Below are 23,853 nucleotides of genomic sequence, written 5' to 3' on the forward strand. Positions count from 1 at the left end.
TTCAAAGGCACAAGAGGAAAGGGCAGGGTGAGCACTGGGCTGCCAGGTATGTGACTATGATTTTTTTAGGCTTTAGTGACTTTATTTTTGCATTGCAGACGCTCTCCTTGCTCTCAGAACTGCTGCCTTCCCCATCTGCTCATTTTCCCCAGCTCACACCTCCTTCATAAACAGATAATAACTTTTTTGTTTGGATTGGCTTGCTGGCAAATTTACCCAGCTCTCCCATATAATGATCTGATTTCAGGTGATGGCGAGCTGATTAGCAGATGTAAGGGCATTTGCTCTAAAGGATTGTGAGGGCATTCAGCTGCTTGTGCCCATTTAAGTAGTGATAAACAGGAAGAAAAGAAAAAGGTGGGGGGTTAGTAGAAGGAGGTAGTGCCTTGTCTCTGGGCTGGTTTGTGCAGTGGCTTGAAATCAGTGGGATGAAATCAGTGTAGTTTGCACAGTGAGAGAGTCCAAGCCTGTCTGCAAACACAGCAGCTGCTGGGGACAGAGCCTGGTGTAAATCACTGGCAGGTAGGGCAAAGCGGTGTTAATAATGGCTGTAGAGCTAAAAGACTTGTTACAAGCAAGGGGGTTATGTCGAGACCTGGAAAGCAGAGGACTGCGTGAGTTTGGGCATTTCTTTTATGTATAAAAGGAAATTCTGCAGTTTGAGCTGTCTCCTCACCAGAGCTACAGTTCTACGTGGTATCACTTCAGACTGGATTGGAGAAAGTTATTAATATTTTAGCCTTGTAACAGAATACCTCTCTCCTGCTCAGGCTGAGGGATGAGCTCTGATTTCCTCAAATTTAAGTAGTTCTGTTATACGATCCCTCAGATCATTTTGCATGAAAGTATCTCTGTGTGCTTGGTGTGTTGTTTCCGTAATGATTCCAGTTGACTTCCAAGTGCCTGGCTGAAAAAAAAAAAAAAACCACCCCAAACAAATACAAACTTTGGGATGAAATTCCCAACGAGCTGTGCTGTTCTTGTTAGGCTTGAAAAAGTTCTATTGGAAGAGAAAGCCGTGGAGGAAGAGAAATTGCTGAGCAGTTGGGAACCTGGTTTCCATAAGCTTCCAAAGCAAGTCAGCCCCTGACCTGAAGCTTTCCAGGCGCAGGGCCAGACTTTAAAGACCTACAGATGGAAGAGGGGGCTGCCCCTGCACCCTACAAGATCTTAGTCACCCTCTATCTAAATTAGAGTATGCTTCAGGCTACTCTTATTTGACCTAAAACAGAGCAGCCGGAGCTTAAGGAGTGGTGAAAACTTCTTGAGACAGTGCCAGGAATGCACCAGCACCTTTATTTCATGCCTTAAATATTTTGGGGGGTTGAAAAAGGTGGAGCAAACCTTTTTGTGATTTCTTAACTTTCCTTATGCTGGTTGAGTATATATCATGGGCAGCTCCGCTGTCACCGATTCAAGCTCGGAAAGTCCCAAGGGCAGAGTCAAGAAAAGCAAAGTACCCTGGTAGCTTCTTCATTTTTGTCTAGCTGAAAATTGATTTGGACCAAATGGCTTTAAAACCCACAAACCAAACCTGATCATGGGTGCGTGTGCTTCTTCTGCTGGAGGTCTCTGCCCACTCTTGCTGGCTGATGACTGTGCTGGGCAGCTCAGGGATTCTCTGAAAGCTTAGAGGAAGCCCACGGATGAGGTTTGAGAAAGGTTGACTATGGAGACGCTTTATGGATGTCTGTACCCACAGTGTGATTGACCCGCTGCCCAGGTAGCCACCTCGCAGACAGCTGAGAGATGACTGTATTTTGTGGGGTACCACGGTGTACCCTACAGTACAAGCGAACAGGATCGATGTCCGAGTCAAATTCTAACCACCTTAACGTGATGTTGGGCAGAATTTCTATTGACAGTCTTGTTAGTGGATTTGGAGTTCCCTTTCCGAAAAGGAGTATTATCTGAGGTGCAAAAATGGCCTTGGAGTGTGTGTATGAGACAGTGAGGCTTGGGAGAACCCATGAATCATCTTCTGCCCCTTTTCTGAAGTTCGCTGTGTTCCTGGGGGTAATCACTGGGCTGTATGTGAGGTTGTGCCTTTCATAGCTTAGCGGTGGTATAAAAGATGTGTGTGCTCTGAGCGAGCTTTGATCTTTGCTGCGGGGTTCAGCTTCTCCAGACCTTTCTTAGCCCATCCATCTTGATTTCTTAAAATCTGGCCAGTGTTTCTCTGCTTTAAAATCCCCTGTTGTGTCCCTTCACAGCCTTCTTAGTTCATGCTGGCGAGAATGACCTCTTGGGCTTTTTTCCCATTTTCTGCCTGGTTTGGTCTCTGCTCCCCTCTGCGACCTACAGCTGTGACTGATTTTTCTGTCTAGCAGGGCTTCTTTGTCCTTGGAGACCTCGAGAAAGCTGACCTCCGTGGCAAGCTGACCCAACCAAATCCCAACACAGGGAAAAGGCATGTGTAACCAGCCGGGCAGAACCTTGGGATCCAGCAAAGAGAATCCATCTTCTCCCCAGGAGGAGAGGGAATGGAGGACCACCCATGTGGTCCTCCATTGTTGATGAAGCTCCCGTTGTTGATGTACCTGCCTCTCCAACATGGCTAGAAACCAGCCTCTAGTGACAGGCTTATTATGCCAAGGGCAATGCCTCCTTCTTCACAGCTTGTCCTTGCCATATGATGGATGTGTTTTGAGGCAGGAGCAGCTGGCACAACTCATTCTCTTGGGAATGGCCAGGGCAGCTTCCCAGGCCATCGTGGAACCTGTTGGGTTAAGTGAAATAGCAGCGTGTGGAAAGGAAACGAGAGGCCCATAGTTTGGGGTTTAACCAGTGTCCCATGTGGGTCTGTAAATGTGAGAGGGGGAAAAACCTCCTATATAACGAAGGTTAAGATATAGCTGATGGGAACGTTTCCATCGTGGCAGCTTTCCATTTAAAATAGATAAATAAATGCTGGCACGGGTGGATTCTGACAAAAGTCTAGACAGGAAAATATTGCTACAACCATAAGATATTTTAGCTGATTTCACAGAAACATTTCTCCAAATTAAAGTACTAAGAGCAGTTCGGCTCTTTTTAAAACAAACACAAAAAGGAAAAAAAAAAAATTAAAATCTAAAAAACATTTCACACTCCACTCTGAAGCCTTAACATGGCACAGCGGCTACTGCAAGCCCTGTGACAGCTTTGCTGGGCTTGGCACCACTGAAAGTTTTTGGCCTTAAATATGCTGGCCCTATGGTAGCCTAGAGATGCCTCTTGACTCGTGCCATGCAAGTCTAGATATGGGATGGGGGAGGAATCTCCCGAGGGCTGGAGAACCTCTCCTATAAAGACAGGCTGAGAGAGTTGGGGTTGTTCAACCTGGAGAGAACGCAGCTCTGGGGAGACCTTATAACATCCTTCCAGCCCCTAAAGGGGTCTACAGAAGAGATGGGAGGATCCCATCTTTCAGGGAGTGGAACGATAGGACGAGGGGGAACGGTTTTAAATTGAAAGAGGGGAGATTTAGATAAGATATAGGGAAGAAATTATTTTCTGTGAGGGTGGTGAGACCCTGGAAGAGGTTGCCCAGAGAAGCTGTGGCTGCCCCATTCCTGGAGGTGTTCAAGGCCAGGCTGGATGGGGCTTTGAGCAACCTGGTCTGGTGGGAGGTGTCCCTGCCCATGGCAGGGGGGTTGGAACTTGATGATCTTTAAGGTCCCTTCCAACTCAAACCATTATATGATTCTAAGTCTCTGTACAGTCTGCTGCTTTATTGCGCTTTACTATAAGATGTAGGACACATAATGTGGCTGTGTGTGTTGAGGTTTTGTTTGGTTGGTTTTTTTTAAATAAGCTTTATTGAAGGAAGGGAAGTAGAGGAGGGTTTGTTAAGTTCCTCGAGTCCTGTTTTGCTGTGTTCCAGATTGGTACAGATAGAAAGAGTCCATAGTAATGAGCCAGTGGCTTATTTTATTGTAGCAGAACTCACTGAGTCTTAGTGGAGAAATTACCTGGTTGCAATTTGCGTTTTGTGTCGGTGCCAGGGGCCAAAATGTTAGCGGGGAAGGGTGTGTGCGGGGAGAAGCAGTGGAAAAATTGCAGTGAGCTTTAGTCAACGGGGTTGAGTGTAGGGCTCCTCACAAGGGAAGCCTGCTTTATTAAGCAACTCGAGCTCTCCCGGTGAGATCATATGTGAAAAACAGGTTGAGCCATGTCCGAAGGCGTTTCCCCACAGAATTTGTAGATAAGGCTGGCTCATACCTGCATGTTCCCAGCACAGAGAGGCCAGTTACGTTCTGCAGCTTCCAGAGGGAATAAGCCTCCTGAGGAGTACAGTTATTCCAATTTTCTTGGGGTAAGTTTATCGAAAAGAATTTTTCTTTCTTTTTTTTTTTTTTTTTCTCCCCTTACCCCCTTCAAATCTCAGTTTCCCTGACTGTGGGGTGTGACACGTGTGGTTTTTTTCACCAACAGACCCAGGTACCACTACTGAGACTGCAATGGCATGGTGGAAGGCCTGGGTAAGTAGAGGAAATACTGAAGTAAAACACCTCGACTTACAGGTTGCATCAGGCACTGGGTGGGAAGGAAACGTTTCCCTTTAAAAATCAGCCAGACCTCTTTACTGATTTTTTTCTGAGTGTAAAACAGCTTTCAGCACTTCCAAAACCTTAATTAAAGAAGGCGTTAAGATGGTTGCTGGCTTTACAAGGAAGAGCAGGCTCTCCCTGGTCCTTCAGTCAAGAGGGGTACAGGGGGTGTTTGTGTGCCTTGGTGCGTGGGGAGACGGTAGCGCGGGGAAAGCAAAGTGACACAGCTGAGGTCTGGAAGCTGCAGGTTTTTCATCTGCTGAACAGTGAGTTCAGGGCACTGGCCTGTCCCTGTTCTGGTCCCCAGTTGTGCTGGCAGGCTGTGGTCAGGGAGGATGATGTGGCCAAGCCGCGGTGTCTTTATCCTTGGTGGATTTTTAATATCGCAGCGACGACGTGGACTTGGGCACCCTGTCTGTCTGCTGGGAGCCAGAAATGCTGCGTGTGTTCTCTTTTAAACTCTTGTGGTTGGGGGGGGGGGAATGCGGCAGGATGGGGGGATGCTTGGGGGGTGTGCTGAGGCGGCCTCAGGGCATGGGTCAGGTCAGGCAGGAGGCAGCCCTGGTGATGTGCATAGATCTTGCCATCGATGGCAGCTCTCCCATGGCCACGTTTACCCCTAGGGTTTATCTTGATAGGACGAGGGGTAATGGTTTCAAACTGAAAGAGGAGAGATTTAGATTAGATCTTAGGAAGCAATTCTTTGCTGTGAGGGTGGTGAGACACTGGAACAGGTTGCCCAGAGAAGCTGTGGCTGCCCCATCCCTGGAGGGGTTCAAGGCCAGGTTGGACGGGGCTTTGAGCAACCTGGTCTGGTAGGAGGTGTCCCTGCCCATGGCAGGGGGGTGGAACTAGAGGGCCTTTAAAAGGTCCCTTCCAACCTGAACCATTCTATGATCTCCAGATACCTATAAACCAAGACCTAGAAGAGACCTGCTGGAGATATGGGATGGAGGAACACTGGCACAGAAGTCTTCTTTCCCAGCCCAGCACCGCTGCTGGTAGTGCACGGGCTTTCTCTTGACTGCTTTTGTGTTGTCTTCAGAAAGATTTGTGTTGTCCTTTCACCTTGTCATGAAGAAGGCTTCATGTTTTGGCAGCACATGCAAGGGGTGAGCTGAGCGGGGGGTCTCAAAGGGGCTTCTGCTGCCACGTGCCAGTGAAGGTTCCTGGGAAGCGTAGGAAAGCTGTCTCGGGGTCTATTATATTACCTCAGGTGCAACACATCATCAAGGAGTGAGAAACCACTTTGCATGGACATGACCATTCAGGTTCTCGGTTATAATTTTGCAACAGTGAAGGTGGAAACTGGAGAAACAAAACAAAAACAAAAACAGAACACCTTGGTGGTTGGGGAATTCCTAGGAAGGTAATTCCTACTTTCCTTCAGATAGGAAACTTTTTGTGATCTAAAAACATATAATGATTTTTTTTCATCCCCAGAAATACTAAAATTGTAATCTTCCTTTCCCCGATGGCCCTCTGCCTTCCTATTTCCTTTTGGAAGTTTAGTACAGTAAAATGGACTTTTTCCAAAGCTTGGGGTAGCTCTGGCTTTAATTCTTCCCTTTCTGCTGATCTGTTCAAACCTCACCCCTACCCCAAGCTGGGAATCTTTTTAAAACTTAGAGTGAGAAAAGGAGAAGGAGAAAAGCCCTTGAAAGCTCCAGCAATCTCTTACCTGTTGGTGTTGTAGGGGGTGGAGGCATGAAGAGAAGATGAGAGGGCAAAGGAAGGATGGTAGAAAATTGTTTTAGTTTTCCAAACCCTTCATTAAAAAATAGAGTTGAAAAGCAAACAGTATGAAAAAAATGTGAAACTTTTTCAGAAATATTCCACTGGGGAGGGGAAGGGGAGGAATCACACCAAAAAGACCAAACCCAGCAACCCCACCCGTCCATAAACTCCAGCTTTTCAATAAACTACTGTTTAGGTTTGAAAATATTTGGGTAGGAGAAATTTTAATTCCCTTCCCCTTCATTTACAGGTAAAACTTTTCAGAGCACCAGCTGTAAGGTACACTGATTCCATTGCCTTCCTACCAATTATGCACCTTCACATGAGCGTTAAGACAGATGTCTCGAGTAGTTTCAGTTGGGTAATTGTAGGATCAATTAATCTGGGGAAACAAGACCAAACTCAACAGGGTTACTCTGGAAACTTGTTGTGATTGTACCTGTGCTGGAACAATTAAACACATGGATAATGAGGTGTATGCATGAGTCATGACTGCGCTGCTTGAGCCAGGATGGGCTGTAAATGTTTATTGGAATTTAGTACCAAAAAAAGACTATTGTTTAAGTTGTTTCCGCTGCTTCCAAAGGAAAGCTCGGCTTTGCACTCCCTCTTTCTCTGAGTCACCAGGCACAGGTCCAAAGTGTTTCTTTCACATGAGAAAGGAGGATTGTCCATCTTTTTTCAGAGCAAAATCAAATGGTTCCGTGTAACCTGCTCTCCAGGGCAGTTGTGATGGAGCTGGCTGACTTCACAGGGCAGCAGAAAAGAAGCCCTTGCGATGGTCCTACCAGCTCAGCCAAAACTCCTGTTCCAGACCCATGAGAAACCTTTGGGGATGGCAATGCTTTAGCTGGTGATTGCTCTTTCTGCAGTGACAGCTTCACCATGGCATTAAATTTGCTGCTCAGTAGCCATTGGGACTCAAAGCTGCATCTGCTGAGAAGTTTCCTGTTGACGCTGTCCTCTCTGTCCCTGTGCTGGCTGTAAAGCAAACTTCTGCAAACTGAAGACCTCTTCCAGATCTTCCAGGCTTATGAACACGCTGCCTCTCTTGATGCCCATCATTGCCACTTGCTTGTTTGTCACTGCTCCCAGAGCTTGGCTGGCAAAAGGGCCAGCCTGCAAACACGTGCCAGCTGTATCTACTGGTAAAGCACTCAAGAAGGACACCTGAGCTAGTTTGGCCAGAGCCAGCCTGAGCATCTGGGTACACTTCAGCTATGGCACCAGGCTAGACCTGGCATTGGCTGACAGGCTCTCCTGAGCACACAGCCATTAAACTTCCAGCCTCTCATTAAAAAGCAGGAATGCAGGTCCTGAAGGGAATTTCCACAAGCTCTTCTACCTGGTGAGAATCGCTGGAAGGCTTTTTTTTCTGGGGAGGACTTGGGTGACACTCTGGAAGAGGGGCAGGACCCTCTTTAGCAGAGGAGGTAAGAGCAGAAGGGATTTGCACCATAGCAGGAGGCTACTGGGTGGCACTCAGTGGTCCGTGTTACGTGAGTCAGATGGGACAACTATCGTGACTCCTTCTGGTCCTTAAGCTCTGATTCAAAGGTGCTTTTTATCTGACTCTGAGGCCACCCCCATTGAAAAATCCATCAAGTCATACCGATATCATTAGTTCAATATTAACCACATCCCTGCAAGTAAATTTGTGAGAATATAGTAGTTTCCTGGAGCAACTTAAATCTCTCTGCTGCTAAGGAAGAGAAAATTCTGTCCATTATTGGAATAAGGTGGTGGTGACTCTCTGTGACTAACCCCTCAGGTACTCACCTGTTGAAAGGACCTTATTGTATTCCAGCCAGTCCCTTGACTAACAGCTTTTGTTAGACTCAAGCCTGGGCTCTGATTGATGGCCCCACCGCCTTGTGGTGAGTGGAATAAGTCTCAGCTTGTCTTTCTGCCCTGGGACTCCAGCACTGGCAGTGCCTTAGGCATCTGTCAGGAGGATTCCTGTCTAGTTGGCCCTTGTTTCAGGGGAAAACATCAAACCTTCACTTCTCCAGGTGAATCTGTACCTTCAAGGTAGTCTCTTGGCCCAAATCCTTCCCACAGAGATACTTCCTTCTTGAGATCAGCTGTGCAGAAGTGAAGCAACAGCAGGAGAATAAATCTGCTGCCTGGAGAAATGGTCTGGGAGAGCATGACTACTCCATGAAATCAAAAAACTGTGGGGGGAAAAAGCTACCCTGCACCAAACCACTGAGAAATGCAGTTCCTAATAGCAGTATAATACGACAGCATACATGTTATGAAGTATCGTATTTAACGGGTGAATAAGAAAGTCTAGCCTACTCAGCTAGGAGAAGAACTAGAACAAACCAACCAGCCTAGTAGAACCAACCCCTCCACTCTCCTGTGCCTTTCCCGTGTGTAGGCAATCAATAAAAATATTTTACTTGCCAAAATACTTTTTTTTTTTTTTTCTTCAGCTGATGCCAAAGCAGTGGTGAAAAGCCCCCTATTTTTCTTCTTCTTTCAGAGTGAAGAAGAGGGCAAGGCCGTGACCGGTGCTTTAAACTTCGACCCCACGCCTGATGCCCAGACTCTGTACAAGGCCATGAAAGGGCTTGGTGAGTTGACTCCAACCACAGGTGTAAATTCTACATTCTGCTTATAATTGCCAAGTTAAAAACCATTCCTTAAGAAAATTGCAGCCAGAGATACCATTTTTTTGATGTGGAAAATGAAAAACTAAAGTTTCCTCAGTACATACTTAAACTTCTACATTATCTTTCCTGTGAGGGTGGTGAGACACTGGAACAAGTTGCCTGAAAAGCTGTGGCTGCCCCATCCCTGGAGGGGTTCAAGGCCAGGCTGGATGGGGCTTTGAGCAACCTGGTCTGGTGGGAGGTGTCCCTACCCTTGGCAGGGGCTTGGAACTTGATGATCTTTAATGTCCCTTCCAACCCAAACCATTCTATGATTCTATGACGGCAATGAACTAGGGAAGGTTGTCTGAATACTTGAATTAGGATTTTGGACAAGTCTTAACTTACTTTGTGTTTATGGCTTATCGTTGTTCTCCACAGGGACTGATGAACAAGCTATAATTGATGTGCTAACCAAGAGGAGCAATATGCAGCGTCAACAGATTGCCAAATCCTTCAAAGCACAGTTTGGAAAGGTTCCTCCAAAACAAGGCCATATTCAGTCGCTGTTTCACTGCGTGCAGGATGTAGTAAATGGGTGTGCAGTTCATGCTGCAAGCATGGTGTAAACAATCCGCAGGTCTTCTGCAAATAAGTAGATTAATATTTATTTATAAGGCCTGGACTGAATGTGTGAAATTTAATTTTTTTTTTGTTGGAAAAACTGGTTTTCTCCCAAAGAGTCCAATTTTATTTTCTAAATTACATTTTGACCAGAAATATTTTTTAAAAATCGATTTTAACTAGAAGTGTAACTTATTGCTTTCAAAGCTATAAAAAAACTCGATAGCTTTCTGAGTAGCATTTTAAGTAAAATATTGGTTTGGTTTGAGGCCTTTCTAAATGCCAAAGAAAGTTCAACTTAGACTTATTTAATTACATTTGTTTGGAAATTCTGAAAATGAAAACAATCTGTGGTTATTGACAACCATGTTTTCCTGAGGCTATCTTTCTGTCTTTGGTAAAATCTTACTTTTATTGGGAAAAACTCTTCCACCAGCCATACTCCAGAGCTAGTTCTCTGAGAGTCACAGTTAAGGCGGGGGGGAAAGAAGGAAATGTATTGGGAAAGAGCAACATAGGATCTTGCGTCAGTGTAGAAACAGGGATCTCCAATGACCCTTGCTGGAAGGGGGGCTGCCATGCAAGGGGGTGGGGGGCAAGTATGGGACAATGAATAGAGTGCTTGCATCCCATTAAAACAGAGTGAGTCATACCCTAAAAACCTGCATTATAGTGAAAGGAAAGTTTGAAGTCTATCTTCAAGTCTATCCAAGGCCAGGCTGGATGGGGCTTTGAGCAACCTGGTCTGGTGGGAGGTGTCCCTGCCCATGGCAGGGGGGTTGGAACTCGATGATCTTTAAGGTCCGTTCCAACCCAAACCATTCTATGATTCAAACAGACTGTATATCTGATTCTGCAGAAGTCCTGGGTGCCTGTTCATGTGCAGGCTTTGGGAATTGGCTGGGTGAAGCTCCATCCCTTGCTCAATTCAAGCCTTCAGCTGCCTGGTTCCGCTCGCTGAGTAAAAGAGGGTGGAGGGAGCTTTTTGTCTTCCCTACTCTGCTGCAGAATTAATTAGTACCTGGGAGAAGCTTGAGTAATGGGACAACAGGGAATGGGGAAGGACCTAGACACATCCCCTTTTGGAGTTAGGTGTCTCTTTCAGTCCCAAGACCTTTTCTAATAAACTGACAAGACAATATTGTCGTTCAGCTTCATTGCTGTAGGCCATGGGGATGGAAACAGCCCCAGGCAGTAAAGAGGTCCTCTGAGGCTTTTTATGTAACTGTGTGGTGTGTGTTTAACAGGACCTGATTGAAAGCCTGAAGTCTGAACTGAGTGGCGACTTTGAGAGGCTCATGGTAGCCCTCATGTACTCCCCATTCAAGTATGATGCCAAGGAGCTCCATGATGCCATGAAGGTGAGCGAATTGCATGCTGACCCTTACATAGCAGCACAGATCCAGCGTTAATTTCCTGTAACTCTGCTAATTAACGCAAGTGATAGTAACTGGACTGTCACATGGTTAAGTTTGTTATTAGCAGTGGCCTTTGAGAAATGTCCTTTTAGGGACATGGTTTAGTGGTGGTTTTGGCAGTGTTAGGTTGATGGTTGGACTTGATGATCTTAAAGGTCCCTTCCAACCTAGATGATTCTATGATTCTATGAAATAGTTAATTTTGCCATTAATGCATATCTGGGGGGAAATGCTGCTTTAATATTTAGGGGTGTACGAGAGTTTCCGTACACACGTGTTTCGGAGCCTGGGGAAGGCAGCAGCAAAACTAAACTCAGCTTTGGCAAGGAATGAACGTCCACAGATGATGGCTTTCGGTTAAACATCTCTTCGCTGCTTTCTGCAGTGCCTCTTGTGAATGGAGCTTAATGACACAAAGCGGTTGCCCTGGTGCCCCACCTGACACATGAAACATTTAAGAAACCAAGGGGTGGTGGTGTGAGGGTCAGGGTGGGTTGGCTGGGATCCTACCTCTTGATACAGTCTCTTTTCAAGTTTCACACGCAGAGAGGTCTATTAAAATGGACTGACTAGGCAAGCGTTGGTCAACCCACGTCATGGAATCCTAACCCTCTAACACTGTCTGTCATCAAAGATCCAGATCCAGAAATGTGTTGCGGAAGTGAATTAGACACCTCAATAGAAGAAACCATGTTCAAACCAAATGTGCTTTGTGTCTCCAGCTTTCATCCTGACAGTTTCTCACAGCTCAGCATTCAGCCTATCACTTTACTGCCATCTGACTCCTCCCTTAACTATACTTCTCTAGCAATAAATTACACTCCGTGACTAGGTGCCTCTCCCCACCTTTATTTCTCCACTGTGTTTTCTATTAAAGGGTGTAGGAACAAGTGAAGATGTTATCATAGAGATCCTGGCATCCCGGACAAAAGCTCAGATCAAAGAGATAATCAAGGCATACAAAGAAGGTAAAGTACCTGGGGCTCTAATTTGCGTGGTCAGAGACATGTGTGAGTGCCTGATTGTGCACCGGGAATGGTGTTACCAATTTAGCACTGGCAGCAGGAAAATGGGATTTTTTAAAAGCAAGAAGATGCAACCTAACTCTGCTTTCAGCCTGGCAACCAGAATGTGACTACTCAGAAAGAATTTGAAAATTCCTTTCCAACTCTCCATCAAGCTAGAGGAAACAGTCAGCAAATCACAAATTTGGTTCAGTTTGCCACAGAGGCTATTGCCAGAATGCAAACAGAATTATAGCTATGCACTTGGCTTTTTCTCCCCATTAAATACACTCAAGATGTGAATTTATCAAAAATGTATTTGTAACTACTTGGCATCTCTTTGGTCCCTTAAACTTTTATCTCTAACATTAGCTCTGTGTTTATTTCTTGTACATTAGTGGAGCTAGAGACTCAGTTGGATGTGAATGCTGACCTGGGTATCACTGAGAGTGTGAGCTGATCTCAGCCCTGGTTTTTTATCCTAGCTACCTTCTTGACTAGTGTCGGGCTATTGTGTGTCCTTGGGTGACTGGTAATACCCTGACTATATGGCCCAAATAACAAATCCTTCCCTTATCCTTCTCTTTCCCTTGGGTAGAATACGGTTCTGATCTGGAAGAAGACATAAAATCGGAAACAAGTGGCTACTTCGAACAGATTCTGCTTTGCCTTCTTCAGGTAATGCTGGAGAAGAGAAATGAGGGTATAAAGATCTTCACATTTTTGTCCTCCTTTTTGGAGAAGGCATTCAATAGAAGAGGCAGGACTGTCATGATCACCAGATAAACTGCAGAAACAAGCATGTTCAGTTGGGGTTGTTCAGCCTGGAGAAGAGAAGGCTCAGGGAGACGTTAGAGCCCCTTCCGGTCCCTAAAGGGGCTACAGGAGAGATGGGGAGGGACTCTTGATCAGGGAGGGGAGCAATAGGACGAGGGGCAATGGCTTTAAACTGAAAGAGGGGAGATTTAGATTAGATCTTAGGAAGAAATTCTTTGCTGTGAGGGTGGTGAGACACTGGAAGAGGTTGCCCAGAGAAGCTGTGGCTGCCCCATCCCTGGAGGTGTTCAAGGCCAGGCTGGATGGGGCTTTGAGCAACCTGGGGGTATCCCTGCCCATGGCAGGGGGGATTGTAACTGGATGATCTTTAAGGTCCCTTCCAACCCAAACCATTCTATGTCACTTGCACTGCATCCGTGTTTCAGCTTCAATGTGACTGAAGCAGGGAAACTCCCTCCCTCAGCAGCAGTGAGAGAGCTGGGGACTTACCATCAGCTCTGCTGCAGGGAGACAAAGCCATTGCAGTCTACAACGTTCTTAGAGAACAACGCCCCTCAACTATGATTCACCCTCTTCCAGGGTCTGTGTCCTCAATGCTGAGTGCATTCAGATGTGTTTACCCTATCACTTTTCCCAAATTTTCCTGCTTAGCAATTTTTTTGGCTGCGCTTCATATGACTGATTTTGGTGCCTTTCAGTGAAGGGGTCAGCCCTTGTGCTGTCTGAGATTGCTGCTTGAATACTCTGCAGAAATAGATAGCTGAGAAGGGCAATCAATCGTTGCCCAGAATGTACGCTGTGATGCTTATACAGGGAAGGATCTTCCTGAGACAAAAAGCTTACCTCTCTTTTTCTTCTCATAGGGTGAGAGGGACAATGCCACCCTCTACGTGGACACAGCACGGGCTCTCCAGGATGCAGAGGTACCCTCAAATGCCTGCGATTGGTCATATGCCTGCATCCCACCTGTCTTGAGCTTCAGAGTGCTTCAGTGGGCAGCAGAGTCCTGGTCACCAGAGGGCTGGAGCCACAATAGTTTGGAGAGAGCTGGTCTTCAAGCAGAAGCAACTTGGGGTTCTTCAATTTTGTTGCACCGCTGAGCCTTGCTGGTTCCAAAGAGGAGTGATGAGAGCTGGGCTTGGGCATATGTGAAAGTATGGTGGAGTGGGACAGCAAAGAATAGGGAGGAAACTTCAAAATACAAAAGTATTGTTGCCTGCTGCAGGAGGGCTGGGAAGGGTAGAGATAGCGGCCGCTCCAATTTGACTAGAAGATATGGTCAAGGGTTTTCATAATCAACCATTCTGCGAGAGTCTAGTTCACACTGTTTTCACTTCAGACCCCTTTACCCTGGCAGTGCTTTAGGCCAGACTCTGTTCCTTTGCCAGCTGCACACACAGAACATCTCTCTGACAGTTGTGTGTTAAATTACAGACTCTCTACGCTGCTGGGGAGAAGATTCGGGGCACTGACGAGATACAGTTCATCACCATCTTGTGCACAAGGAGTGCTACGCACTTGCTGAAAGGTAAGGAGCAGAGCCCATAGACCTAAGGGCTGAAATGAGAAATCACTCTCAGCAAAAAGAGGAGGCACGGCTATGGACGGGAGAGATGGGTGGTCAGAAATAAGTACCTGAGTCTGTGTCCTAAACCTTGGTTACTGAGTGATCAAAAGCTGCCAGCAGCTTTCCTGAAAACTTAGGAAGGTTTAGTGCTGCTGAAAATCAAGTGGCTTATCTAGGAGTCCTTATACAGTGATGATGGCTGGATGGTATAGCTGGTTTTCTAAACCCAAGGGGAGGGAGAGAGAGAGAGTCCCTTTCTAACCAGGTAGGAGCATGCAGTGGACAGATGCATGATTCCTTGGACGTGGGTTCCTCTGGGGATCGAAAAATCACTGAAAAAGTAGCTGGTTATTCACTGTTGGAGAACCACAGGGTGCACCCTGCATTTCTGCTTCAGGTTCTTCTGAGGGAGGAAGACACTGAGCCAGCTCCAGCTAAGGAAACCCTGGGCTCCCCACTGCCCTGTGCAGCAGGGACTTGTCTCATCAGTCCAATGCTAACAGATTTTGTTATGGCAGCTGAATCTGAGCATATCAAGCACTGTGTAAATCAGCTGGACCTAAACTGATAAGTTTAGCTGGCCGTAATTAGGTACGCCTGAGCTTTTTCAGGCTGATGTCTTCCGAGGCTGTTTTCTAGGCCCTGGAGGCCAGCTCCCCCTTGTGTTTCAATTTAATCTCCACCATCACTTAGAAAACACCCCTCCACCCCCTCCACCCCCCCCAAAAAAAAGTGGTCTTGTCTTTTGCTGTGTCTCCCTTTAAGAACTGAATTTCAACTAGTTGTTGTCAGGATGCAACCAGTCTTTGGGACCTTTGTATCACCACACAAGTATTTTCCTCCGTGCTACAGCAGCCTGTAACCATTTATCTTCAAAACTTGAGTGCGATTATTGCAGCCGATTTGTTTGTTTTTAATATGGAGAGTAGGCCTGTGTTGAGAAGGTTGTTTCCATCTGTCTATTCAGCGGTATTGCCTTTCCCCAAAGTATCCGAGTGTTAATGTTTAGGGTATCTAACCTTGAAAGCTGAGCCAACTTCATGAAGATGTCCATTCCATCACGTAGCAGTTGTCCTTCTTTGTTAGTCTAGGAATCTAGGAACTTTCCTAGGAAAGCTAGGGAATCAAAGCTGAGAGCTGTAACTCTGAACCCCAGAGCATCCAGAGTGTATAAGGTGAACAACAACTCTGTTGCTGAGCTTTTGTTAATGTGGGAGTTGAAATATCTTGGAAACTGCATCTGTGTTTTGCTCATATTTTCTGCGTTTATTAAAAGTTGTGGTTGAACAAGTAAGTTTTCCCAAACTGTTGTCATCATTTGAGGGGAGACCTTATAGCTCTCTACAACTCCCTGAAAGGAGGGTGTAGAGAGGTGGGGGTCGGTCTCTTCTCCCAAGTCACAGGCAGTAGGACAAGAGGAAATGGCCCCAAGTTGCGCCAGGGGAGGTTCAGATTGGATATTAGGAAAAATTCCTACACTGAAAGAGTTATTAAGCCTTGGAATGGGCTGCCCAGGGAAGGGGTTGAGGCACCATCCCTGGAGGTATTTAAAAGATGGGTAGACGTGGTGCTTACTGACATGGTTTAGATATATGGGTTTTTTGTTTTCATTAGTGTTGGGTTGATGGTTGGACTAGATGATCTTAAAGGTCCCTTCCAACCTAGACAGTTCTATGATTCTATGAGTTAGAAGTCCAAGTGCCATAGGCAGCGTAGTCCCAGATTTTATTTTATTTTGTTTTATTTTATTTTATTTTGGCTCCTGAAGCTAGTGATGTCAACAAACAAGAGACCAAATGATAGAATTGTGCTTAACCTGCTGTTGTCTGCTTCATTTCTGTGGTTAAAGGCAGCGCTGAAGGGTCAGGGTTCCAAATGAACCATGAGGTGACTGAACTTGCAGGGAGTTAAGACTTGTGGATGGGTTGGGTGTTTGTGAATGTCACTATCCGCTTTTGTACCTGATTTCTGGGCTTGACTGAAGCCTCCTGAAGTTGGTGCAAACGTGGCCGTTGCTTTAGCAGGATCTGTGTTTCCATACAAGCAATACCTGGAAATATTGGGCACAAAATGCCTGAGCAGTTGCTTGGCAAAAAATTGAAATTTTTTTTGTTTCGAACAGTGTTTGAAGAATACCAGAAACTGGCTGGTAAGAGCATAGAAGACTCTATCAAGAGTGAAACTAATGGTTCACTTGAGGATGCCATGCTGGCTATTGGTAAGAGGGGCTTCATTTCCCTTTCTTTTGACTGTTATGGGATGGATCTACTTTATAATAAAGGTATCTGGTAGGAAGTAAAGGGTGCTTTAGGATCCCAGGGGCACACTGAAGTAATGGAAAGCATATTGAATCTCTGCTACCTGCTGCTCTGGGCTGGAATTACCATTGATTCTCACTGAGGTTCTTTGTATGTCTAGTGAAATGCACCAGGAACATCCGTTGCTACTTTGCAGAGAGGCTGTATGATGCTTTAAAGGTAAGACTCTTCATTGTAAGGTTCTTGTTTTCATACTGGCCTTAGCTTGTAACCTGGCTTCTGCCAATTCAAATTAGAAGAGCCAAAGTTTTGGTGAAATCCAGCAAGTTTAGTGCTGTTGTTGCCAGTAGAATCCCTTCCAGCATCTTGGGAAGAGAAGTACCCTTTAAGATTGAGATACCAAGGTAGCCTGGCTTTTCTGACTTAGAAGTCTGCAAGGAGCCTAGTCCCACCTTCTGGAGCATGGACAAAACTTCTGGAAGTTGCTTTTCAAAGAGGCTGATCATGGTGGAGTTTAGCCCATAATGTTGACTTAATGGACTGAACCACAATATTTTCTTTTGAGGAAGCAATTCTCCCAGTGGCATTATAAATGAAAGAGTCCCAGATGGGGACACATAAAGCATCTGCAGGCTCTGCCCCTGTAACTCTCAACTGATTTGTAAAAGATGTCAGTTTTTACCAAGTTCGTGGAAAGCTGAGTGATTATTTTTTGTTATCGACATGATCTTAATTTTCCTGTGAGTGATTAAACAATATTGGTTGAAGCCAAGTGTTGTTACGGGTGGTGCTGCAGAAGGACAATATGAATTCAGTGCCTGCTCCCAACTCTGTAGCATGTTTGTTTTTGCATTTGACACGTGCAAAGACTTACAGCATGCTTCCATGGTGGGCTTGTGGTACAGACAGTGGCCTCTGGCAGCGGGTGGGAGCTGGTCCTCCAGAAGGAGAAGAAGATGTGCTGCAGAACATCTGCCAAGTGATGTTTGGCAAGTTCCTCCTGTCCTGGACCAGTTTTCAATAGCTTATCCCTTGAACACCCACTAACATCACAGACTGATATATCTGTTATTTCAGGGGGCTGGCACCCGTGACGGGACTCTTATAAGGGTGATCGTTTCTCGAAGTGAAGTTGACCTAAATCTTATAAAGGTTGAATTCAAGCAGATCGCAGGAAAGTCTCTCTCCAGTATGATTCTGGTAAGCAGCATCTTCATGTGATGGTTCTTAGCCATCACATACATTCCTAATCTGTCCAGCACTGCGGGATGATTCCATGGTTGTTTTCAGTATAAGTGTCATTTCTGCGAAGATGATTGCTCTCCTTCATTAGGCCTATTAAAAATCAGCTCCTTAAGAGACACATGTGCCTGAAAGGTGAGTCAGATTGTGTGCTCTGTGACCAACTTGGGCAAAGCCAACCCTGAGGAGAGACTGCTCCAGCTTTTTCATGGACCAGACTCTGTATCCGTGCATTTCATGACCTCCTAGATGAATCTAGATTCATTTAATTCTCCCTGTTACACCTTTCCCACACTGCTGTGCTATTTTCTCCTCTCTCTGTTGTCCTTAACCATGTCGAGCCAGTGCCATATAAGTCAAAGGAGTGCCATTGGTGGGTTTGTGGTTTTGGTTTGGTTGTTTTGTTTTTTAACCGATTTATGCCAGATGAAGGCCTGGTCTATACTGTGGTAAGGTAGGTTTAGAAGCTGAACCTTGTCAAAGCATATTGTAGCTTCTGAGGTTTGAGTCTCAGCTCTGAGTGAATGACTCTCCCCTTTTAGGGCTGAAATGCTGGGTTTTACCATTTGTCCTAAGGACTCTGGGACGTTCCTCTCCCCCGGTGCAAATGGCACAGAAGCCCTATCCTCAGCAGCCCCCATGGGAAGTCTAGTTCTGTAACAAAGGCCCTTTCTTCTAATTTGCACTGTCAGTGTCTGTCATGTTGATTAATGATCAGTCTTCAAGGGTCTGCGTGGAATATTCATTCCTCCTGAGAAGTGTAACTGGCTTTACACCTGTCATCACAAAAACATTCAAAGGGAGCACATTTTTTATCTGGTATCTATCTCTGGAGTGCTTCTCTAGATCAAAATGACCATATTTGTGGCTTTTTTTTTAAAAAAAAAAAAAAAAGTCATATGTCAGGGCTAACTATACTGCCCTCTCCCTTCCTGTAGGGGAGAGAATGCTGCCCAAATCCCCAGAGACATAAAATCTGAACACAACAGGCTCGGTTGCTCTCGTTTGTTGCTGACTTTGTGATGCTCTGTGGGATGGAGCCACGAGCGATTGCTCACCTGCATTCCAAAGGAAAGAACTGGACTTTATACGTGTTATTTCAGGTGGCAGCTACAAGCCTCATTTCTCCCTTCATTTTTGATGGCGTGTCAGCTGGCAGTAGCTCTGCTGAAGTCTGGCTTGCTCTTTCCAAACTCCTTTTCCCGTGTGGGCATATTCCACGGACTGACAAAGTCAGTGCTCGGGGCGTGCAGAGGAATTTCCACACTCACCTATTTTTTCCTCTCTCTTTTTTTTTTTTTTCCCCTCTTTTTCTCCTGTCAGGATGACACCAGTGGGGATTACAAGACAGCTTTACTGAATCTCTGTGGCAGTGACTGACGAAATCTAGGAGGAAGATGCTGAAACGGATACAGTGGGGAAATTAACAGTGAACAAGAGTCTGCAAATGCACACCTAGAAAAGTCTTTCTATTGATCCGAGTGGGGAGAAAAAAAAGATTAAATTACTGATCAAGGTTTCCAAAGGTCTCTGAAGGACGTGGGTGCTCATTACACATTAAAGGCTATTCACTTCCCTAGCAGTTTTGTCAAACACAAGTGGGAATGTTTCTTTTTTGTTTCTGTTTCGTTCTCTGCGATTTCCCTTCTTTTTTAACAAGTTGTGAAGGGGGGGAACTTAGGCATGAAATTTAAGGCTTTTTTTTTTTTTTTTGAGCCATTGAGCCCTCTGTAGGTGTTGCACAAGTCTGAACAACCCTACAAAGCTTGGGCTTGGACAAGGTGGTACGGCACTGACCATTCCATGCTGGCAGGGTAGGGCTGGAAAGAGTCCCAGATGTTAATGGGGCTTTAGGGCACGGGTCAGAATGGAGAATACAGCCCGGGGGGGGACTGGTTTAGCAGCCTTATCTGCATAACTTCAGTGGGGGGTCCCCAAGGAGCAGGGAATGGCAGAGCCAAACTGGCTGTAAGCATGTGAAAGTTGAAAGCTGTATTGCTTGATTTTTATATTTTTTCCTTCTTGTTTGTGTGAGTGTCTGCAGGGGAGGGACCGGCCAGCTCAGGGGGTGACATCAGTGTCAGAGCGTGGGGAAAGAACAACTTGGTGAATATAGGATATCTTGCTCTTGGGAGCGGACTGGTTTCTGCTCATAGTTTCACAGAAACTTCAAAGAAGTCAGTGGACTCCCTTGGAAAATTCCCCACCACCACCACCTCCATGACCACCTACCACTTGCTGAGTGAGGCCCCAGATTTGGCCACTGATACAGAGAGAACTGGACAAAATGCTTTGAGAAGCTCAGGTCTGCCTTCCTGGATGATTCCCCACACTTAAAGCAACTCATTTAAATGTGTAATTACCAAAAGCCATTGTGTTTGGAGATGTAGCATTTCTGATGGAGCGGGTGAATTTTCTGACGGAGGCTTAGGGGTGCCGGGACTCGGAGCTGGGGTCAGGGTATCTGCAGGTATCTCCAGGTGAACATGAAGAGAAGGAGGTTTCAGTCTCTGATCATAGAATGGTTTGGGTTGGAAGGGACCTTAAAGAGCATCTTGTTCCAACCCCCTGCCATGGGCAGGGACACCTCCCACCAGACCAGGTTGCTCAAAGCCCCATCCAGCCTGGCCTTAAACCCCTCCAGGGATGGGGCAGCCACAGCTTCTCTGGGCAACCTGTTCCAGTGTCTCACCACCCTCACAGGAAAGAATTTCTTCCTAAGATCTAATCTAAATTTCCCCTCTTTCAGTTTAAAACTGTTACCCCTCATCCTGTTGCTCCCCTCCCTGATCAAGGGTCCCTCCCCATCTCTCCTGTAGCCCCTTTAGGGACTGGAAGGGGCTATAAGTTCTCCCTGAAGCCTTCTCACCTCCAGGCTGAACAACCCCAACTCTGTGTTTTCACTGGTAGCCCAATTTCTTATGTGAACTAAAATGAGTTGGAGACACGTCCCTAGACTGAGCATCAAGGGGAAGTTCGTTACTCAGATTTGGGGGGATGTGGGCCAGCTGCAGGCATCAAAAGGTCAGAAATCATATTTGCCTTCCACCAGCCAGAGGACCTGCTTGATTTTGGTTTTTCGGGGAGCTGCTTTTCTCCTTGGTTTTGCTTTAGGGCAGGTTCGGGTGGTGATTTCTAGACAGAAGCATGCCAGGACTGGGGATGGGGGTGCCTGCTGCAGAGAAAACTGTGCTTACACCACCATCTTGTGGGTGACAGCCTGTGTGCAGCCCTGGCCGAAGAGGGCGAGTTGCGGGACCATCCCGGTGGCCCTGTGCCCCTCGCCTCCCTGCCAAGTGCCCAAACGCCTGGGGCATGGGCCAGGGCTCCAGCCGGAGAGATGCTGAGCCAGCGCAAGGTGGTGAGATTTGGTCCCCTTTAAACAACTCACACGTTCCCTTCCAGCTGTTTTAAAACCTGTAATCAAGGGTTGCATTTGGACAGATGTCCCCTTTGTGACTCCAGTTTTTGGGGACTCTCACCCTGCGGCCACTTAGCCCTGGTGTGGCCAAGAGGCTCTGCAGAAATGCTCTCCTCTGACCAGATGCCTGTGATGAGGCTTTAGGCAAAATATGAGCCGTTCCCCCAGTGTTTGGAGTTTTATTTTGGGAAGGCCAAATGGGAATTTGTAACTGCCCAAGCAGGGAGTGTGGATGATTTATAGGGTGGTACCCACAACATTTGTGCTTCCTGAGGTTGGACAGGCAGCAAGGGAGAAGTGATCCCAGCTTGGAGGGACTTGGTAGAAAAGCTGGGTAGAAAAAGTAAGCAAATTAAAAAAAAAAAAAAAACAACAAAACGATCTGGGTAGAAAAGAAAGAAAGCTCAGATCTTCAAAGATATTTTAGTTCAGAGCTGTCTGACTGTTGATTTCACTGAAGTTTTTGTGCTTACACCATCTCAGAGCTCCTGTTGTTGTCATTATTGTCAGGTTATTCAGGTCAGAGGCTGGCTTTTCTCCTTGGGCTGTGCTTAGCACAGTGGGTTAGGATTAGACAGTTGTTTCAGTGTTGTTTGTGGTCCCAATTTATTAATAACAGCTTGGGAGTTGCAAGGTGAGTTGCCCGTAGGCTCACGGGAGCTCAGGAGTAAAGCTGGGAAGCAGGAACAACTGAGGGAAGCTGATTCTATCACCATAATTGCTGGGAAACAAAACAATTGTAAAACATCAATAAAGATTTAATTACATATTGATTGCTGCTAAAATGTTCCCTGGGTGAACAGGTGCTTTAATAAAGCGGAATCAATTCCTAAGCTTGTTCTAACCAGTCTTTTCCAAATGCAAATATTGACTTAGGGCCTTTCTAGTCATTCACAGTTTAATTAACATGATTTTATTGCACAAAAATCAAGATAAATGCTCAGCAAGGAAGAGGTAATAGGGGCAATGTGAAAAATGCCCAGGACTGGTGCAGGCCTTCTGCTGCCCATGTGCCAGCCTTTCTCCACCTCCCGTGCTGAGGAAGACTTGTGTGTAGGTGGTCCCCAGGCATGGCACTAATGCCACCTTGCTGTCCCCCTCCCTGTGTGGCTGCTCTGTGTCCCCAGACACAGCACGGACAGGGCAGGAGCTGTGCTAACCAGCCATGGGCTGGGGTGTAGGCTCTTTGCTCGACCCACACCCCGTTGTACGTAGGAATAGTTGACTCCAACTACCAGCTCTGTTCCTGACACTTGGGAAAACTAACCAAAAAAGCTATTCCAGATATGATGCCAATGCACATAAATCATGTTTAACTCCTGAAGACTCCCACTCCAAAGAAAGCTGACTTTATATAATGTTGTTTAATTCTTCAAGCACCCCAGTGCAGATGTGGCCTCAAACCCAGTAGGTTGACCACAGGATCCCCAGGCAATGACCAACCACAGACAAACAAAGGCTCTGCTTAAGAGATACCTTATCACTCTGAATTCTGGAGAGAAGAAGAAAAGATTGGATGGGTCTGGCTTCACATGCATTTCAATTTTGCAGCAGTTTGGAGCATTTTTGGATAAAACATATTCAAGCGTTCAAACTGAGGTTAAAAAAAGCATTGTTCCTGTAGGGAAGTGGAAGAAGAAAATGGTAAATATCCGAGTTTGCAAAGTGGGATATCTCTTTACCGCCTCCCTGTGCTTAGGAATGATTTTTAAGGGTGAGGAAATCATCTGAGAAGGATGTTCAGTCTTCCTATGATTTTCCCAGCACCTTGGGGTGGTGTAGGCTGTTGAGCTGGGGCTGGTGTGGGGCAGGGGAAGAGCCTTGCCCGAGGAACCAGAGCTGGCACTGGGGCATCTATGAGGCAGCCCAGACAGCATTTCTTCTCCTCAGAGCAGAGGGTGGGTTTGCCAAAACAAGGACAGAACAGTGTGTGGCCTGGGGGGGGGAGGTGGGTCGTGCCAGTGTGGATGGCCCCACTAGTTGCTCTGGGGTGGGCTGAAGGGAGGATTGAGGGGAGAGCATCCTCATTGCCAGGCAGATGGGAGCCTTTCTGAATGGAAATTTATTATTTTCTATTCTTAATAAATTAGTGGTAAATTAGTGTTGATTTATTAATGTAACGTACTGCCATGAGGAAATACTGGCTGCCACAGGCATCCAGATGGGATGATGGAGTCTCCTAGTGTGGTGGCTTATTGCCTGGCTTTCTTGAAGGAGCCCGTTTTGCTGGCAAGGTGGCCATCTGATGACAAAACTGTAGACCTGCCTCAGGACATATGAGATGGTATCTCCCTTGCAGGAAAGATAGTACCAAACTGTAAGATGCTGAGATGGGACTGTGCCAAAGACACAACAGGCTTTCCTTCGACTTCCACCCTGAACTCAGATGCCTGAGGTGACTCCAAATACTCTTCAATTCTTCAGTGGTTGGGGTCGATAACTGCAGTGCATCCCCATGCCTGGATGTTTTGTTTGACGCAGTGCAGTGACCTCTTCTCCTCAGACCACATGTAAACAAGAAGGTCACTCCAATTCTCCATCACTCCCGTCGCTGCAAACAATACTGACCTTGTAAGTAGTTGTCGTTCAGCCTTCTGGTGTCATCTGTTTGAACCCAAAGGACTCATCCTGTAGGTTCCAAGAAATTATTGGTAAAGAATTTGTTGTTTACTGAAA

At 46.2% G+C, this 23,853-nt stretch overlaps 1 protein-coding gene across 3 annotated transcripts; it reads left to right on the forward strand.

Annotated features, from left to right (window-relative positions):
• The first annotated feature begins 4,215 nt into the window (after nucleotides 1–4,215).
• Nucleotides 4,216–19,334, forward strand: LOC141469144 (annexin A8-like protein 1). 3 transcript variants are annotated; one of them, XM_074154495.1, is made up of 13 exons: nucleotides 4,216–4,297; nucleotides 4,417–4,463; nucleotides 8,758–8,848; nucleotides 9,308–9,402; nucleotides 10,738–10,851; nucleotides 11,786–11,876; nucleotides 12,511–12,590; nucleotides 13,553–13,612; nucleotides 14,124–14,217; nucleotides 16,379–16,474; nucleotides 16,675–16,733; nucleotides 17,592–17,714; nucleotides 19,080–19,334. In XM_074154495.1, exons 2-13 carry the CDS (start codon nucleotides 4,443–4,445, stop codon nucleotides 19,134–19,136), a joined length of 981 nt encoding a protein of 326 aa, XP_074010596.1. In that variant the 5' UTR covers nucleotides 4,216–4,297; nucleotides 4,417–4,442; the 3' UTR covers nucleotides 19,137–19,334. The 3 variants fall into 3 exon arrangements, with proteins under 3 accessions (XP_074010596.1, XP_074010598.1, XP_074010597.1); XM_074154497.1 differs by lacking the exons at nucleotides 4,216–4,297; nucleotides 8,758–8,848; nucleotides 9,308–9,402 and having other exon boundaries at nucleotides 4,443–4,463; nucleotides 19,080–19,285; XM_074154496.1 differs by lacking the exons at nucleotides 4,216–4,297; nucleotides 11,786–11,876; nucleotides 12,511–12,590 and having other exon boundaries at nucleotides 4,443–4,463; nucleotides 19,080–19,136.
• The last annotated feature ends 4,519 nt before the right edge of the window (nucleotides 19,335–23,853 follow it).

This window comes from Numenius arquata, chromosome 10 (assembly GCF_964106895.1).
Source record: "Numenius arquata chromosome 10, bNumArq3.hap1.1, whole genome shotgun sequence".
NCBI classification, from domain to species: domain Eukaryota; kingdom Metazoa; phylum Chordata; class Aves; order Charadriiformes; family Scolopacidae; genus Numenius; species Numenius arquata.

Bases quoted from the DNA above. Each gene is read 5' to 3' on its own strand.
- LOC141469144 (XM_074154495.1), top strand. From the start codon at position 4,443: ATGGCATGGTGGAAGGCCTGG. The intron at 4,464-8,757 runs GTAAGTAGAGGA...TTCTTCTTTCAG, and splicing joins TGGCATGGTGGAAGGCCTGG to AGTGAAGAAGAGGGCAAGGC. The intron at 8,849-9,307 runs GTGAGTTGACTC...TGTTCTCCACAG, and splicing joins CAAGGCCATGAAAGGGCTTG to GGACTGATGAACAAGCTATA.